At 32.6% G+C, this 19069-nt stretch overlaps 1 protein-coding gene across 1 annotated transcript; it reads right to left on the minus strand.

Moving 5' to 3' along the window:
* Positions 1-1576: 1576 nt before the first annotated feature.
* On the minus strand, positions 1577-19069 carry LOC111710133 (uncharacterized). Its single transcript, XM_023484168.1, has 9 exons — positions 19023-19069; positions 15710-15794; positions 14601-14662; positions 8839-9583; positions 8409-8498; positions 6205-6417; positions 4200-4304; positions 1889-1974; positions 1577-1675 (listed from the first exon to the last, which is right to left on the minus strand). Exons 2-9 carry the CDS (start codon positions 15747-15749, stop codon positions 1577-1579), a joined length of 1440 nt encoding a protein of 479 aa, XP_023339936.1. The 5' UTR covers positions 15750-15794; positions 19023-19069.

The following is a 19069-nucleotide window of genomic DNA, read 5'->3' on the forward strand; positions in this document are numbered from 1 at the left end:
CTATCCATCCTATCCATCCTATCCATCCTATCCATCCTATCCATCCTATCCATCCTATCCATCCTATCCATCCTATCCATCCTATCCATCCTATCCATCCTACCCATCCTAAATATCCTATCCATCCTATCCATACAATCCATCCTATCCATCCTGTTGCAAAGCAGCAACACAACAAAACCTTTATTACGAACCATCTCCCCTTTAACCCTTTAACTACCTCTTCATTATGTCCCCCCCCCCTCCTCATACAGTGTTGACCTTTAAAAGATGGGTTTAATTTACTCATTTCCTCTCAACATTTTCAACAATCACTCTCAGTCTCTTGTTAGCACTAAATATCTAATGAACCGCAGCAAAAAAATGCAAATTGTTTTATCAAAACGTTTTTGCAAATTTTAAACTGTAACATGCATGCTAACTTATTTCAAACAAGATCGTGTCATGCAAATAATGTAAATATGTTGAAACACTAAGAATTTAACAAATACAATAAAAACCAAAGAAGGTTCCATTTTATTTAACTTAAATAAGCTTTCTTTCTACGCAATACATTCACACCAAAAATAGAACACAAAATAATAAACGATTTTTGTTTTTGTTTTGTCCTTTTTTACCATAGGAACTAATTACTCGCAGTCGCCTCAAACTCTAATTTTCTAATCCCCATATATCTGCAACATAATGGCGTAGACTTTGGATTCTGTTAGATTATATAATCAATGTTTATAATATCACAGGCTTACGCCATCAGTTTACAAAGATGAGAGATTGGAAAATTATCAAGAATTTGACAGTTGTAAATCTGACCAAATAGAGTAAAATAAAACTTTCTTAAACCAAGAAAAGGAAGATAAGGTGATGAAAAACCAATAAAATCAAATTAGTTAATCCTTATATCTTTGCAACCTGATGGAGTAATAGTTAGTTCATATTTCAAACCCTGAATTCTGCTAGATAAAATATTCAAAGTTTGAAATATGAATGTTTTTCATTATCAGGTTGCAAAGATAACAGAACTAAAAATTTAAGATAGAGGCCAGAAATCAGTTCCTTTCAAGCTTAAATACCTTATTTCATAAAAACCAACATAATTTGAGTCACCCTGTACAGTTTAAAAACCAATATAATTTGAGCCACCCTGTCCAGTTTAAAAAATAATTTTTGTAACAAATATTTATTTTAGGTACAATATCTACAATACAATTCAGTGTTTTTAAATATTTATATGTTGGACAGAATAAAGATAGAGAAAATATAAAAACAATAGAAATAAAAATGTTTCAGCTTAAAAACTTTCTTTTGTGCATAAATTGGATTTTTGCTAAAAAATGTTGCAATTGAAAGACAAAAAAAAGTCCAATGATTTCAAGAAAAGCACTTTTCACAGGTTTGGAGTTTTTAATTTTTGGAGTTTTTTCATCGCTTCCTCAGATATAGATTTAGTTTGGTGATCACTGATCATACGTTTTCTGATATGACCATGATCATGATCAGTAATTCTTATCTGATCATGATTTAACAATGTGATTGTCCTTCTACATCCTGATCATGATCTTTTTCTTGTAAGAATTTTTTAATATTTAGGTTCTCCCCAATAATCTGTAGTTGTTACAGCTTCAAGACTGTTCAGGAAACTATCATTATCCAGGCTACATAGATCCTCAACCATATCCTATAATATATATATATATTATCCAGGCTACATAGATCCTCAACCATATCCTAGAATATATATATATATATTATCCAGGCTACATAGATCCTCAACCATATCCTAGAATATATATATATTATCCAGGCTACATAGATCCTCAACCATATCCTAGAATATATATATATATATTATCCAGGCAACATAGAATATTTCTATTAAAAATCTAGCTGCCAATGATCTAGCTGCCAATGATCTAGCTGCCAATGATCTAGCTGCCAATGATCTAGCTGCCAATGATCTAGCTGCCAATGATCTAGCTGCCAATGAAAAAGCATGAATACTCTAAATCAAGGAAACTCTGAAGCGATCAATTAAACGACAGGATAAACTACATAGATATTTAGAAAATGTCTTATTGTCCGGAGGTCTGTCTACAATTTATTTTAGTTTAGTCTAGAAAATGAATTTTAAAAATCTGCAAATTTGCAGGGGTAAATCCACGAAAGTCCATGTCTATGAAAACATATTGGAAAGATGAACTGCATATCCTGCGAATGTTTTGATAAGTTTCATGATAAAATTTTCAACTTTTTTTAGAATATTTTTAATATTTGACTAGGTTTCAGTATAGGGTAGAAAGTTGAAGGATGTATTTTAAGCGATTCTTAATTTAAATTTCCTCGATTTATTTCAATTTTGTGAATTGGGCTGTATATTTTTTATATATATATATATATTTTTTTAAGTCCTTTTTATCAATAAAAATACGATCCTTTTTCCTCTTCTATATATATTCAATTTCCTTTTCAAAACTTTTTTTCAATTTTTTTTTGAACTAATAAAAAAAGAATAATGACAGTTACATTGCGAAGGATAAATTTTCTGTTTTTAATGGTTTTCCATATTTAACAATTAACGTGTTTCTCAAGATGTCAGCCACCTGTTCATGTTTCGTTAAGTATCAGAGACACAACAAGGATATTTGAGAGGAAAATAAAATATTGGAAAATAAAATATTGGAAAATAAAATATTGGAAAATAAAATATTGGAAAATAAATATTGGAATTAAATACGGAGGTTTCAGGGCAAATACTAGGTCTGGGATTTCAAAAATAAACGGAAGAGTCCGTTAATTAACGACAAAAAACAGTTGATTTTTAAATCGTTTTGAAAAAAAATAAACGATTTTAAACGAAATGGATTTATTTTTAAACGGCGGATTTCGATTTTTTGCTTAAAATTGCATTAAACTTGTAAAAGTGTTTAAGTGTTGTCTTAAATGTCATTAACAATTTTATAGACCGTTAACGCCGTTAATACTGCTAAAGGGCCGTTAACTATTTTATTAACCGTTAACGAAATTTGTTTAGAGCTTTGCGCCGTTAACGCCATTAATTCTGTAATAGCAGCAATTTTAATGGCTAGAGCCAATAACGGTTGTTGAAAATTTTCTGTTAAAGCCGTTAATAAAATTGAGATTGTTAACTAACGGCTACCTGAGATTTTATTTTAAAAACGATTGGAACTAACCGTTAACCAAACGGCTTTAAAAAGGTGGAAAGGTGCCTAGTCCTACTGTAGGGTTGTTAATCGTTTTTGTAAACGATCGTTTTTTGTTTCGTTTTCAAAAACGATCGTTTCGTTTTCGGAAAAAACGATCATTTTTAAAAACGACCCACTCGTTTTGAACTTTTAGAAAACGAATAACGATCGTTTTTGAAAACGATCGTTTTTTATTATAACGATTTGCGACCTTTTTTATACGATTGTTTTTTAAAAAACGATCGTTTTTGAAAAAACGATCGTTTCTGAAAAAAGATTTTTCTTGACAATTATGTTAACGATCGTTAACGAAGGGTCGTCGTTAACGATCGTTAACGAAGGGTCGTCGTTAACGAAGGGTTGTCGTTAACGATTGTTAACCAAACGACGAACTTTATCAAAACGGTCGTTTTTGGAAAAAAAAATTCCATGCAACTTTATTGAATGTCGTCTTACATGAAGTTTAAAAGTTGTGGGGGAGTTAAAACTCATTGATATTTTCTTAAAAACGACTCAATGAAAAGTACAGACGCCCTTCTGGTCGGTTTCCTCTCTTCGTTAATCGTTAACGAAGGGGTCCTCGTTAACAATGGCTAACGAAGGGTTGTCGTTACTATTGTTAACGAAGGGTCGTCGTTAACGATCGTTAAATAAGGGTCATAGTTAACGATCGTTAACGAAGGGTCGTCGTTAACGATAATTAACGAAACGATCGTTTTAAAAACGACCATTTTTAAAAAACGAACTATTTAAAAAACGATCGTTTTCGATTTTTCGTCATCGTTTCATAACGAAACGATCGTTTTTTCTGAAAAATGAAAACGTTAACATCCATAGGTCTTAGCAAATACCCTTATATCATAAAAAAGTAGGTTTTTGTCCTAAATATCATGAAATATAGAGTTTTAAGGGAGAAGACACAAAACATTATCAAATATCGAGTTTTTTTGCCATAATAAAAATAATAATAATAATAATAATACTGATAATAATAATAACCTATGCTGATGATAATAAAGATGACTATCCCGACGACGACTCCAACGATTGCGCTGATATTTGTTGCGTCAATTCTCTCTCCTTCTATTCTCAGCTCCTCGTCATCTAAATTATCAGCTGATTTTAAATGATCACCTGATTTTAAAAATAATCAGCTGATTTTAAAATGCTCAGTGACCAGTGTGTTTTGAAACTGTCAGCTGGTATTAGAATTTTCACCAAACCTTTTAATGTCAGCTGTTTTTAAATCATCTCCGGTTTTCTTTGATTGTCGGCTGAATTCTGAAGTTTCAGCTGATTTTTTAAATTAATGGCTGATTTTAAAATTTTAGATCTTTTTCAGATCATAAGGTGATTTTTTTAATTGACAGCAAATCATTGAACTATTAAATTTTCAAAATTTTCTGCTGAATCCAAACAGCTGTTTGCCAAAAATCCTCAACATTTTTTTGTTTAAAAGGCCGGATATGTTTCTTTTTCTTCTTAATTCCTATTTTTGTTTCATTTGGTGGTTATTCGCAAAACACGGCTTTAGGTTGAAAACCACGCTTCCTATGTGAGTTTAGATTAACCACTGTAACCATATACATTCACCTATAGCATCCATAATTGACTAATATATGCGGCGATAAATTTAAATCTAACATTTTTTATTGTAATTGTAATAATTCTTTCACCCCTAACCATTCTACAACTAATGATAAAGGTCGTTTTTCAGTTACACAAAGTCGACCTGATGGGTCGAATCGTAGCATAAGGAAAACTTCTATAGATATTAAAAATAGATAGATAGATAGATAGACAGATAAAGTGAGAAGTGGGGGGGGGGACTTTTTTAAGAATTAACTAATAACCGGCAGAATTTTATTTCATGGATTTTTTTGCTCAATTTTCTGCTAAATCAGGTCTGCAGTTCACTTTCTCCCTGATTTTTGCATGCAATTCAATCCCCAGCAGGTTTTCATGACTTTCAATCTTGCAAAACTCCGATTTAGAAAGTTGTTAACGGTGGGTGGGGGGGGGGGGAGAGACGAGGAAACGTCTGGTCAGGATTTTAGAGAAAATCTAAACTGTTTATTGAACCCGTTAGCGAAGCGAATTTAGATAGATAGATAGATAGATAGAAGGATAGATAGATATATAGATAGATAGATAGATAGATAAATAGATAGATAGATAGATAGATAGATAGATAGATAGAAAGATAGAAAGATAGATAGATAGATAGAAAAATATATCAGTTGTAAAAATCCTAATGGACATTTCTTTATGAAAAATAAATAAAACAGCGATCATTCCACAGTTTTCTAGTTAACCCTGTACTGTAGAAAACAAGAAATAATATTTAAGAAACTAAAACACACACAAGCATTAGGTTTTTAAGTTTTTTAATGTTTGTGCTCCACTTCCTTATTTAGATCCCTAATAGGATAAAATACAAACCTTGCTAAAACTAACAGCTTGTGGTGTATTATTTGCAAATATTACCAAACCTTATCTAGGTACTGATCTGAGTACATGGTTCAGATAAGGTTCGGAGCAAGCTAATGATAGTTATTTAACCCATTTATGTCAGGAACTATAAATATCATTTCAATTCTGCCTCATGGTGGAACCATTAATCATTTTTTGTCTATTATGCCCATTTTTTCTGATATCATGTTTTTTAATTTGTTTAAAGGGACTGGAAGCTTTATTTCAAGTGTATATCGACCATTGCTCTCACTGCATTTCTTATAATTGATTTGATTACAGCATTTAGAAAAGAATTGATTACTCGGCTAGTACTCTAATTTCAGAGTCCGTATACCTTTGCAATATAATATCGTTGAATTTTTACTTTTATTTTAATAAATTCTGCTCCAATGAGACCCATAAAACTGTGGAATAAGAAGACGACCTTTAGACTCAAGTATTTGATTTAAAACATTATTAAAGTTACCTGCAGTAAATATTTAGTTACCTGCAGTAAATATTTAGTTACCTGCAGTAAATATTTAGTTACCTCCAGTAAATATTTTCTCAGCCGAAAAATCAAAATTGAAATCTCCTTGACTCTGAATGAGATCCTCCGCCTTGCTTTCCGCCTCTCTGTGGTTCTGCTCTACTATCTCCCCCAACTGCTCCGCCTCCCACTCCGCCCCCTGGATCTCCTTGATCACGACATTCTCCGTCCTCTCCGCCTTCTCCCTCAGTCTTCGTTCTAGACTCTGGATTTCTAAATAAAAACCTAATCTTGATAAAAGTTAATTGGAAAACTTGTTTCAATGACATTCAAGTTTGTGACAAAAACTCAAATCCTTTGCTCAAGTCCGGCAAATAAAGTTTAAAACTAAAACACAAATGAGGCTTTCCTTGTACTGTAAATGCAAATGATTGCAAAACATTTTTGCTAGTTTTATGTGAAATTGCGATAAGCTCTTTAAAGTATGAAATATTCTATCCCTATCCATTCAATATTTATGAAATATCCGATCTATGAAATATCTTTAATATATTTGATAATATGAATTCAAATTTTGTCTCAGAACACTGGACCAAATCAGATAGAACCCCAGATCAATTGACGCCAGGATTGACCCGAAATCTTCTAAAATATCCATTAATTGCATCAAAGATACTGCTCAAATTAATCTGCGTTCCCATCCTAATCCTATTTCTGAAGAGTCCTGCTTGACAAGATCACCACTTAATTTTCAAAAAAAAATTAAAAAGTTACATCACAATAACATTTGTTTGAGAAAAGTTCCCGCATTTCCTTTCCCCACTTTTGTGTCCCATTTCTTCCAACTATAGTTTACTGGTAAATATCTCCTGTCACGTTCCCCGCATAATAATCGTGAAAATAAACAGCCATTAAACACTAATATCAGTTCCACGCATATACAGTAGGATATATGTTGACGCATATATGCTTGCTTGGTAGGATATATGTCGACGCATATATACGCATATACTGTAGGATATATGTTGATGCATATATACGCATATACTGTAGGATATATGTTGACGCATATATACGGTTGTTGAGTAAATACGTGTTGACGCATATATACGCATATTGAGTATGGATATATGTTGACGCATCTATACGTTTATTAGTAGGATATATGTTGACGATTTTATACGCGTATTAGTAGGATATATGCCGACGCATTTTTAAACAATTTGTTCAAGGATGGGATTTTAAAAACGTGATAAAAATTGTAAAATAAATAGATATAAAGAGCATTATTAGAAAATATGTGTGATATTTTATCAGATCTGTGTGTTTCTTCTTACCATTTCCTTATTCTTAAACCACAACCACCTACAACCCCCCCCCCTCTCATCCTTCTCAATCCCCCCCCCTTAATCTGGTTTTGTCTCATGAACCATAAACTGTTCGAACCAATGAATTTAAACTAGTTTTCAGCCTAAATCAAGTCTCAAGCAATCAGTTTTTATCAATTAATGGAGCATTGGTAATCTTTTTATTTCAATCTTTCCAATTCGTAGTCAGGAAGCTATGTCAAGATATCCAGATCTGACGGTAGCGCAGATATCCAAGATCTACAGGGGAAGTATTTTTCAAGGAGTGTAAGAACTAAGGACTTATATCCTTGATTCTCTAGGACTTATACCCTTGATTCTCTAGGACTTATATCTTTGATTCTCTACGACATATATCCTTGATTCTCTTGGACTTATATCCTTTATTCTCTATGACTTTTATCCTTGATTCTCTAAGACATATATCCTTGATTCTCTAGGATATATATCCTTGATTCTCTAGGACTTATATCCTTGATTCTCTAGGACTTTTATCCTTGACTCTCTAGGACTTATATCCTTGATTCTCTAGGACTTATATCCTTAATTCCCCACGACTTATATCCTTATTTCTCTAGGAATTATATTCTTGATTCTCTAGGAAGTATATCCTTGATTCTCTAGGACGTATATCCTTGATTCTCTAGGACGTATATCCTTGATTCTCTAGGACTTAAATCATTAACTCTCTGGGACTTAAATCCTTTATTCTCTATGACGTATATCCTAATTCTGTAGGACGTGTACCAACAATACTTTAGGATGTATAACCTTGATTCTTTAGGACGTATTTCCATGACTCTCTAGGACTTATATCCTTGATTTGGTGGTTCGGACGTATACCAATGATTTTCTAGGACGTAAATCCTTGATTGTTCACAGAAGTCTTTATCTTACCTAGATCCTCTAGTATGTGAAGAGGTAAGGATCTCCCTCTAGCATCTAGACTTCTTGGCCTTTCCTCTCCCTTTCCTCCTACTCCTGAACCTACACGGAGTAACAAATCTTGAATCTATTCTGGACAATTGCAAAACAATTCAAATTGATTTATGCATTGGGAAATTTTCTGGTTTTATCCTGGTTTCTTGCCATGAATGAAATTTGAGTTTTAATTGATTCAAACCGCAAAAATGACCATTGTTTCTCTAGTTTCTAAACGTGCGTGTTTTTTTCAAATAGAAAATATTGAAATCAACTATAAAACTCCGCGAGGATATATCCCACAAGCGCCCATAAAGTTCTAAAGGTTTCTGGTTTCAGCTAATTGGATTTTAAGAAGCATCCCATCTTCTCAGAAAAGATTGATAGATGACAAGTTACTCAGTTCCTGATAAAGGTTTAATATCAATCCTGGAGCTAGGTTCATCCGTCTCATTTATCTCATCATAGATCTCCGTCCCGTGTGTAGGGTTGGATTCTCCTGCTGAAACCTTCAGATCATCCACAAGGATTGAGATATTATCAGATTCCGTTTCTTTATTGAAAATCACGGGTTGAATGGGAGTAGTAGAAATCTGGCCTGGGGCGGGTTCAGAAGTATCAGGAGTGGATGTATCCTGGTCCTCCGGAAAGCTGAACCTGTCTCCACCCAGTAGGTTACTAGACATTCGAATTCTGGACGTGGTGGCTCGAGCCAAAGATTTGAGTTTGGCAATGATTGTCTGGAGTAAACCTGAAGGTTTGGGTTCTGGTTTCTCCTCCTCCGGATCCCGGTAGACCAGGTTGTAGCTGATAAACTGGGGATCAATATGAAGAGCCTGAGGCCGGTTTGTCTCCACCTTGTTGCTGATCCCGTGGTCCACGTAGATATCGGAGATCTTCTTCAGGCTCCTGTAACCTGCCTCCGACACGTCGCCCATTTTTACACTCACTTTACTCACAGATTTACTCACGGATACATGAGGTTCTTGTCTGGCCTTTGGGTTTCTTTCTCGTGGCCAGAGCGGGTTCAGCTCCGGGTTGGGTTGTAGCTCAAGAAACCCTTGCTCAGGGTTCAGTTGCTCTGGGATAACGAGAACCTTGCCTCCCCTTGCTCCGGCAGGAAGAGATATAAACACGCTCTCATCTAAAACCTGAAATAAAATAAATTAGAATTTTCTAAATCTAATCTTATATTGAACAATTACTAGTCTTGTATTATAAGAATTGATTAATATTTCTAAACAGGATTACTCAAGGATGTCACAAAATAAATCTTGTAAGAAAATTAAATTCATTGCTTTCTTAAAATTTACAGTAGCAACAAGTTTATAAACATATTTTTGAATATGTCTTTGCGTATTTAGTTTCAAAACAAGATTATTAGTATTTACTTTAGTTGTGAATTTTATTTGGACACCCACTGTAAATTATTCAAAACTAATGATTTCGCTGCCTATTCTCTGCCCTATATAGCTCTAGGCCTAGAGAAGCGTAGAAAATTTAGAAACCAAATCATACATGGATCAATGGGAACCCAGAGAAACATAGAAATTATTGAAACCACTTCAAACATGGATCAATGAGAATTCGGAGAAGCATAGAAGTTCTTGAAACCAAATGACAAATGGATCCATAAGAACCCAGAGAAGCATAGAAATTTTTCAAACCAAATCACAAATGGATCAATGAGAACCTGGAGAAATACAGAAATTTTTGAAACCAAATCACAAAGAGATCCATAAGAACCCAGAGAAGCATAGAAATTTTTGAAACAAATCACAAATTGATCAATGAGAACCTGGAAAAACATAAAACTTCTTGAAAACAAATCATGAAGGGTTAATAAGAACCCGGAGACGCATATTACATTTTTTAAACTAAATAATACATTGATCTATGAGAACTTGGAGAAGACAAAAATCTATCAAAACTTAATCATTCTTTGATCCAATAAGTCCAAATCTTTTAACCTTTCATATTCAAATAATATCAAGTTTTAAATAAAGAATGCTAAAGAAAACTATACATCATCCATTCACATAAAAAGATAACTAGATACTAATAAACCTAGAATCCTAGGAACCTTAAACCTATAAACCTATAAACCTATAAACCTATAAACCAATAAACCTATAAACCTATAATCTATAAACCTATAAACCTATAAACCTATAAACCTATAAACCTATAAACCTTTAAACCTATAAACCTATAAACCTATAAACCAATAAACCTATACATTGATCTCCCTTAGATCTTCTCTGAGATTGGTTTTAAATAAATCTGAATATTTAATGAAACCTGAAAATTATTCGGAGATATGAATACAAGAAGAACTGAGCGTTTTAAATCAATGTTTTGACAGAAATCCACGAATATGTTCTTCCAAACCGTACACAATCCACGAACATGTTCTCCCAAACTGTACACAATCCACGAACCAAACTGTACACAATCCACGAACATATTCTCTCACACTGTACACAATCCACGAACATATTCTCCCACACTGTACACAATCCACGAACATGTTCTCCCAAACTGTACACAATCCACGAACATGTTCTCCCAAACTGTACACAATTCACTAACATATTCCCCCAAACCGTACACAATCCACGAACATGTTCTCCCAAACTGTACACAATCCACGAACATATTCTCCCACACTGTACACAATCCACGAACATATTCTCCCACACTGTACACAATCCACGAACATATTCTCCCACACTGTACACAATCCACGAACATGTTCGCCCAAACTGTACACAATCCATGAACATGTTCTCCCAAACTGTACACAATCCACGAACATATTCTCTCACACTGTACACAATCCACGAACATATTCTCCCACACTGTACACAATCCACGAACATGTTCTCCCAAACTGTACACAATCCACGAACATGTTCCCCCAAACTGTACACAACATTCCATTATTATTTTTAAGTATGTATTTTATGTAAAGCTTAACTTATTTTTTATCAAATTTGTATTCTAACATTTTTCAACATGATATTTTTTCAAATACTTGATTTGACGCGACAAGCACAATAAACATTTAGCTATATCTGAAATGTATTGTGAAATATTTTAAAATATAATTTTCTTTAGAATTTAAAGAAAAATTCGTCTTCCATGTGTGTGTGTGAATAGTTTATTACTAGAAGAAAGGAAAGGGAATGACAAGCAGAATTTTATCTGATTTATTTCATCAAATCATTTAGCTCTAAAAGGAACTGATTACTCGCCTCAAATGCTTTTTTCCTAATCCTTATATCTATGCAATCTGATGCCGTAAATCTTTGACATTTCAAACTAAATTTTGAAGTAATAACTAGTTTATTTTTCCTACTTTTTATCAAATCATGTATCCTAGTATTCAACTCCTTTGTGAATGATATTTGAAATTATGACGAGATAAGGTAAAATGACGAGATATATTTTTAACAGTTTAAAATTTATGATATCTTTAAAATTTGTATATTTCTCGGTAATGTCAAAAGTAATTCAACCTTTCAAGCATTTCTGTAAAAAAATAGATAGCAATAAAAAAACTGCATTTAACAAAAAATTAATTGTCTATTTTCGAGAATATTAAGCTTGAAGTGCTGTATATCACTTAAGGCATTCTTCACTATTTTATAAAAAACAGAAGCCTTTCACTATTTTATAAAAAAAATACCAGCCTCTCCAAGGGACAAGAATAAACAAAATGACAAAAATTTAAAATGCGTCGTGTGAAGTGTGATGCCACATAAAATCATTAAATTTTAAATCATTATTTTTAATGACAATGGACATTTTTGCAAACTCTATTTTGCGGAATGCATTTTTTAACGTTATTTGAAGAGAAATCTTAATTCTTTGTGAAACCGCAACTTGATGGAAAGGGGGGTTGGGACCCGTTACAAATATTAAATATTTAGTTATTTTGTTTTGAAAGTCTCATGAAATTAGGTTTACAATCCATTACTGAGGTGGAAAAATTTAGAAAAAATCGAATAGTGAATTGAAAATTCTCACCATTTTGCAATGTTTGTCAAATTGATATTTTCCAAGTTCGCACAAATATTGTAGCAAAATGTTGTGCATGAAACAGTTTAGCATAAAGAATATTTTGTGAACAAGAATATTAGAGAAATTGTGTTTTCAAAATTTCTAAAATATTAAACATGAATTTTGTTGTGTTTGTTTACATTTTTGAATATTTAACAAGTATTTGAATAATTAGCTTTTGTTTATTCAGTTTTACTGGGGGAAAGTTTTTATATATTTCACACTTATATAACTAGATTTGCTTTACTTCCACTTCTGTTCTTTTTACTTCTATTTCTGTTCTAATACTCCTGCTTTTTCTTTTACTCTCACTTCTGTTTCTTTACTCCATTTCACATAGATTCAGCCTCCTTATAAACAGTCTCATCAATTTTTAAGACAGGGCTGACTTTGAAGTGTCGCAACGCCCTAAGCTTAGATTTTACCGCTCTAACTCACTTATGCGTTTCTGTAGCCCTTTACATGTACTTTTAGCGCTGTAAAGCACTTCTTGTTAGATTTGGTTTTTTAGAAGTTATTGGCAAAATTCTCAACGATTTTTGCTTGAGAGCGTGAGACCATTAAATCGCAGTGATTTATCTTATATCTTTACTTACACTTCTTATTTTTTTGCCTACGCTTCATTCTATTCTTTACTCACACTTCTTCTTTTTTTTGCCTACGCATCCTTCTATTCTTTACTCAAACTTCTAATTTTTTTGTCTACGCTTCATTATATTCTTTACTCAAACTTCTTCTTTTTTTGCCTACGCTTCATTCTATTCTTTACTCACACTTCTTCTTTTTTTGCCTACCCATTATTCTATTCTTTACTCACACATCTTATTTTTTTGCCTACACTTCATTCTATTCTTTACTCACACATCTTATTTTTTTGCCTACACTTCATTCTATTCTTTACTCACACTTCTTATTTTTTTGCCTACACTTCATTCTATTCTCTACTCACACTCCTTATTTTTTTGTATACACTTCATTCAATTCTTTACTGCTACTTTTTTACTGCCATCTCTGTTTTTTACTCCCATTTTTTTCTATGCTTTACTTCTACTTCTTTATTTTACTCCCACTTCTTTCTTTCTTTACTTCTACTTCATTATTTTACTCGCACTTCTTTCTTTCTTTACTTCTACTTCTATGTTTTTACTCCTAAGTTTGTTTTTTACTAACACTTCCTCTACTCTTCACTCCCACTTCTTCCTAGTCTTTGTTCCCACTTCTCTTGACTACTCGTATATATTTTCTCCTGACTCATCCAAACATCCTTCTTCAACTTCAAGTATCCCCCACCTCCATGCACTAGAAGAAGCTTAATCATCCGCCTCATGTCAGTAATGATTCGCCATCAGGAAGCTTAATCATCCGCCTTAGTATCATCATATGAGACAGACATTCAATTTTTAGGTTTCACTGGTCGCCTTCAAACAGTTTTATTATTCGCCGTATGATAGCTTATTAATCCGCCGTGTAATCCTTTTTATGACATATTAATCAACTACCTTTCGCCAAATGCAAATTCCAACTAATTAGAATTTTCTTATTACTCAAGAACCTTGTATTTTAGCAAAATCATGATTTTGCGAATATTTGTAATTTTACAAGAGTTTGAAGGTTTAGTTCTTAGCCATATATATTTGAATATTGCAAACTTGCAAAATATCTGAATAAATTCTTACCGGTAAGCATTGAAAACAAGTTTCGGAATACATGTTGATGCTTTTTTAAATAAATTATAAAGAAGTTCATATGAAATCTTTTTATCATTCTCAAAATATCAGTTATCTATCTTTAACAATTTGTATATTCTTCTATTTACATAAAAAAAGAAATAAAGCAAGTAGTTGTTCTAAAATCAAATCAATGTCTTAGATCGGATTGTAAGGAAGGGGAATTTCTTGCAATCATGTTAACATAGTTCTTATATCATGCTCATTAAACAAGTTAACAGATAGATAGATAGATAGATAGATAGATAGGTAGATAGATAAAAAGATAGATAGAAAGATAAATAGATAGATAGATAGATAGATAGATATATAGATAGATAGATAGATAGATAAAAAGATAGATACATACATAGATAAGATAAGATAGATATATCACCTCTGGTTCTATCAATGATTCTCCTGAAGAATGAGGAACCAAAGTAACTAAGACTCCGAACCCTGAAATAATGATTTCTAATTAAATATTAATTATTAATTAAATTAATTTGTTTTCAATAATCGCTCGATAATTGTACATAAACTAATTATCTTAATTAGTTCCGCTCAAAATTCAATCCTAAATTATTCTTAAAATTAATATTTTTCATAAAATTAAACATTGTCAAATTATTCATGTGTATGCTGGCCTGTCTGTTTGTTGGGCATAGTCTGTCTTTTTGTCTGTAACTCAAAAACGTTGTTTTATCAAATTTAAGAAAAAGTGTGAAATCGGTGAAGTATTGAAATGTGAACAACATTTTTTGAAGAATCTGTTTTTAGTAGTTTTAAGCATAATTTCAAGTTACCCTCCATGCAAAGATAACAATGCCCGATTAACAACAGTACTCTTGAAACCATAAATTGATAAAAAATATGGAAGATATCGTCGTTTTTCTGAATTGAAAAGTTTTTTTTGTGAGTTTCTCAATTGCTTTTTATAAGCAAGAAACGCGCAAGTCACTTTCGCAGAGAAACCACAAATTAAAATAATCATTTTAAAGAAACAGAAACATTGAAACAATCGGGCATTTCCATCTTTACATGGAGGGTCACTTATAATTTTCGTATATTATTTTTTAAAAAGTGACATTTTAAGGTTTTAAGTTTTTTATTTTCATTTCATGGATGACTTGCAAAAAAAATATATTTTTTATTTCCCGGGATCATGGTAAGTTCTACTAAATATATAGCCCAATCTGTTCAGCTGTTTTATTTCCTGGGATCATGGAAAGTTCTACAAAATATATAGCCCAAATCTGTTCAGTTGTTTTAACGTTTTTATGTATGAATACAAACCAACCAACAAACATATGTTACAAGTGAAAGAATCTGATCTTTTGCCACATACTCAACCTTTTTCATTCCTTTAACTTTGAAACCTGATGGTGAAAACCTTAATAGTTCAATCATACAGAATAATAGTTGTCTATGACATCGGGTTTTCAACTTATAGGGATTAGAAAATCAGAGTTTGTGTCAAGAACTCAGTTTCTTTACAATAATTACCTAATGTAATCCAGAACCAATGATTCCATAAGGTCCCCATGATTACTCCGCCTTTTCTCCGCCTTCTTCAACTATTATTCGCCTCCTGAACAAGGAACAAAATGTAATAATATTTGAATCAAATAATAAAAATTTATGTTTTTCAATATTAAATGTTCATCAACATATTTTTAGGTTTTGTGTCTTTATAAAAATAATAATATTAATAGTTAAAAGATGTTAATCTTTACTGCATATTTAAAGTACACAGTATAGTTGATTAAAAAGAATAAAATGCCAGCTTGAAGAAAAAATGCTCACTTAAAGGGACTGTAAAGGAAAAATGAAAGGGGGTATAGGCTGAAACCTAAGTTGATCGAGACCCATAAGAGTTCTACAGATATTCCTATGTTCCTGTCTTGAGTAATTGATACAAAACTGTGTCAGATTTATACAAAAATCGGTATATACCAAATTTGGTATAAAAATAGCAGATTTAAACAGATCATATTCAGCAAATACGCAACCAATCTGAAAACGATGATATCTCAGAGGAGCCTAAGTAACTTAGGTTTGCGCCTATTATTATTTGAATTTCATAATTTTTCATTTTTAATAGATTTAATTAATAATTATTTTTCATAATTATATGTATGATTATTTACACAGTAAACTAATTAGATGTTTAGGAACAAATTTCTCAATTGAAATTTTCTATAAATCAATGTTTATAGAATCAATTATTTCTTTTTCATTATTATATTGAACTTCTTATTCTTATTATTATTTGTTCTTAGATTTCTTTAAATTCTTCAAATGTCGTCTTTTCAATAAAAATTTCAGCAAATCTACAGAAAATGTTTGTGGATAATTAAACATCATACAAAAACCAATAACTGAATAAGATTACTTATTTTCGATGATAATATATTCCAGACATCAGAATCAGAACAGAATTGTGCAGTGTAAATAGACCCATTCTACTGAATTAGTTATTTAATAAGTGTCTAGTAAAACTATTTGTTTTGTAACAACTCCAAATACACTTAACTATTGCTATTAGTATAGTTTAGTTTAGTTTAGTTTAGTTTAGTTTGATATTTCAAACTTAGATTATTTGATCTAACAGAATTCATAGTTTGAAGTATGAAAGGTAATATGACATTGGGTTACAAAGGAATAGGGATTAGAAAATCATTTTTTGTGGTAAAAACTCAATTCCTTTTGCGTGTTTTAGTTCAAATTGAGTTTGTTGTTTCAATTTTGTTTCAGTTTGGTCTGGTTAAGAGCAAGGTCTCAATATCTGACATTTCAAGTTTAAATCATGTTTCCGGGGATTTTCTAAAAAATGCTAAATATGATGGCCGCGGTATGCTCAGCAATCTATTTAAAGAAGAGTGTATAAACTTAAACTCTCAACGAAGAGGATCATAACAAAGTTTAATGAACCTTCATCAAATCCCACTTAAATATATTCTTTGTGCTTCAACAACCAAAGTTGTACAAATTAAACCAAGTAAAAGGTGACCCTCGAGTTCCCCCCCCCACCCCACCTCCAACTCTAGTTTAAAAATACAGGGTGTCCAACAGAACATGACAGTGGAGAGACGTCTAAAATTAATTCGTCTATGTTTTATTGAATGCCGCAAAATTAATTTAGAGATAAAAGACGATCTTTAAGTCGTCTTTAAACTCTCATGTTTCATATAAATCTCAAATACTGGTAATAGACACTGTCCAAAATCCAGTTTATAATCATCATGTTCAAGAAGTGATTTAAAATGTCATTCTTTCAGATCAGTTTATTATCAGCCCTACAGCTTAAAAACTAGATTTGAAATAAAATACATTTGGGTTGATATTCTACGGGTTAGATTTGGGTTGGGGGGTTAGGAGGGTGGGGAGTTTGGGGTAATGGGACCTGATTGTGTAAGAGACGACCGGGGGGGGGGGGGGCTGAACTGAGAACTCTGGACTTACGATTATTTGAAGTATGTTCTTTGTTGAATTCATGGTCATAATCATTTCAACCATTCCGACCTTTTCCTTCTCATCCTTCTCATCCCAACCTTATCCTACCCTCTCATCCTTTTCATCCTTCTCATACCAACCTTATCCTACCCTCTCATCCTTCTCATCCTTCTCATACCAACCTTATCCTACCCTCTCATTCTTCTCATCCTTCTCATCCCAACCTTATCCTATTCTCTCATCCTTCTCATACCAATCTTACCATCTCATCCTTTTAATCCCATCCTTCTCGTCCCAACCTTATTCTCTCATCCCAACCATATTCCCTTATCCCAAACTTATCCTACCCTCTTATCCTTCTCATCCCAAACTTATTCTCCCATCCCAACCTTTACAACTCATCCTTATCATCCCAACGTTATCCTCTTATCTATCTCATCCCAAACTTATCATACCCTCTCATCCTTCTCATCCCAAACTTATCATACCCTCTAATCCTTCTCATTCCAACCTTATCCTACTCTTTCATCCTTCTCATCCCAACCTTCTCATCTACCCATTCCATCCTTACCTTACCATTCTTCTCTTCCCGTCCATCTCTTTCCATCCCTCTCATCCTATCCTTCTCCTCTCAACCTTCTCTTCTCAACCCAACCTTCTCCTTTTATTTCAGCCTAATAAACCTGTCGTTCAAAACATTGCATAAGAATCCATCTTGAATAAAGACATCATTTACAGTTTCGCGCCGATCGGCAACTTTTATATGAACATGAAGGAATGGAATTATTTCTCTCAGATCGGCAACTTTTATATGAACATGAAGGACTGGAATTATTTCTCTCAGATCGGCAACTTTTACATGAACATGAAGGACTGGAACTATTTCTCTCAGATCGAAAGGTACAGTACTTCTGAATTTTAAAGTTGTTTCTAAAAGTTCTAATTCTAAAATTTTCATATTTTATTCTAGAACTCTTGATACCAGGAATATTTGATGTGAAGAATTCATGAACCATATAATTATGCAAACAAGGGCAGAATAGTAATTTTGGACTTTTCCGGGATATATTATCTTTTCTCGTAGTTTTAATTCAGCGTTGAAAGATCAGATTGTATAGGAGGGGAAGGGAGGTTATTTTGACAGCATTTTTCGATTCAACTTAAAATCTTTTTGAAATTTCACTGGATTTAACGTCGACCTTGAGGACTAAGGAGTGTTTTAAGATATTTTTAAGGAAAAATATTTGAATGATTTTCATGATTTAAACCCTAAGATGACTCGGGGGGTTTGAGCAAAGGGTAATGGATACCAGATCAAAAATAACGCCAACGTTTCCGGATAATTTTAAAACAGTTTTCTTACCTAAATCTCAAATTGTTCGCCTCTTGTGCATATTTATCCTTTCTGAA

Source organism: Eurytemora carolleeae, unplaced genomic scaffold (genome assembly GCF_000591075.1).
Source record: "Eurytemora carolleeae unplaced genomic scaffold, Eaff_2.0 scaffold991, whole genome shotgun sequence".
In the NCBI taxonomy this organism is placed as follows: domain Eukaryota; kingdom Metazoa; phylum Arthropoda; class Copepoda; order Calanoida; family Temoridae; genus Eurytemora; species Eurytemora carolleeae.

Coding starts and splice junctions, on each gene's coding strand:
- LOC111710133 (XM_023484168.1), bottom strand. CDS start 15,749: ATGGGGACCTTATGGAATCATTGGTTCTGGATTACATTAG. Junction 14,663..15,709: donor TTGGTTCTGGATTACATTAG/GTAATTATTGTA, acceptor TCATTATTTCAG/GGTTCGGAGTCTTAGTTACT. Junction 9,584..14,600: donor AATCATTGATAGAACCAGAG/GTGATATATCTA, acceptor ATTTTATTTCAG/GTTTTAGATGAGAGCGTGTT.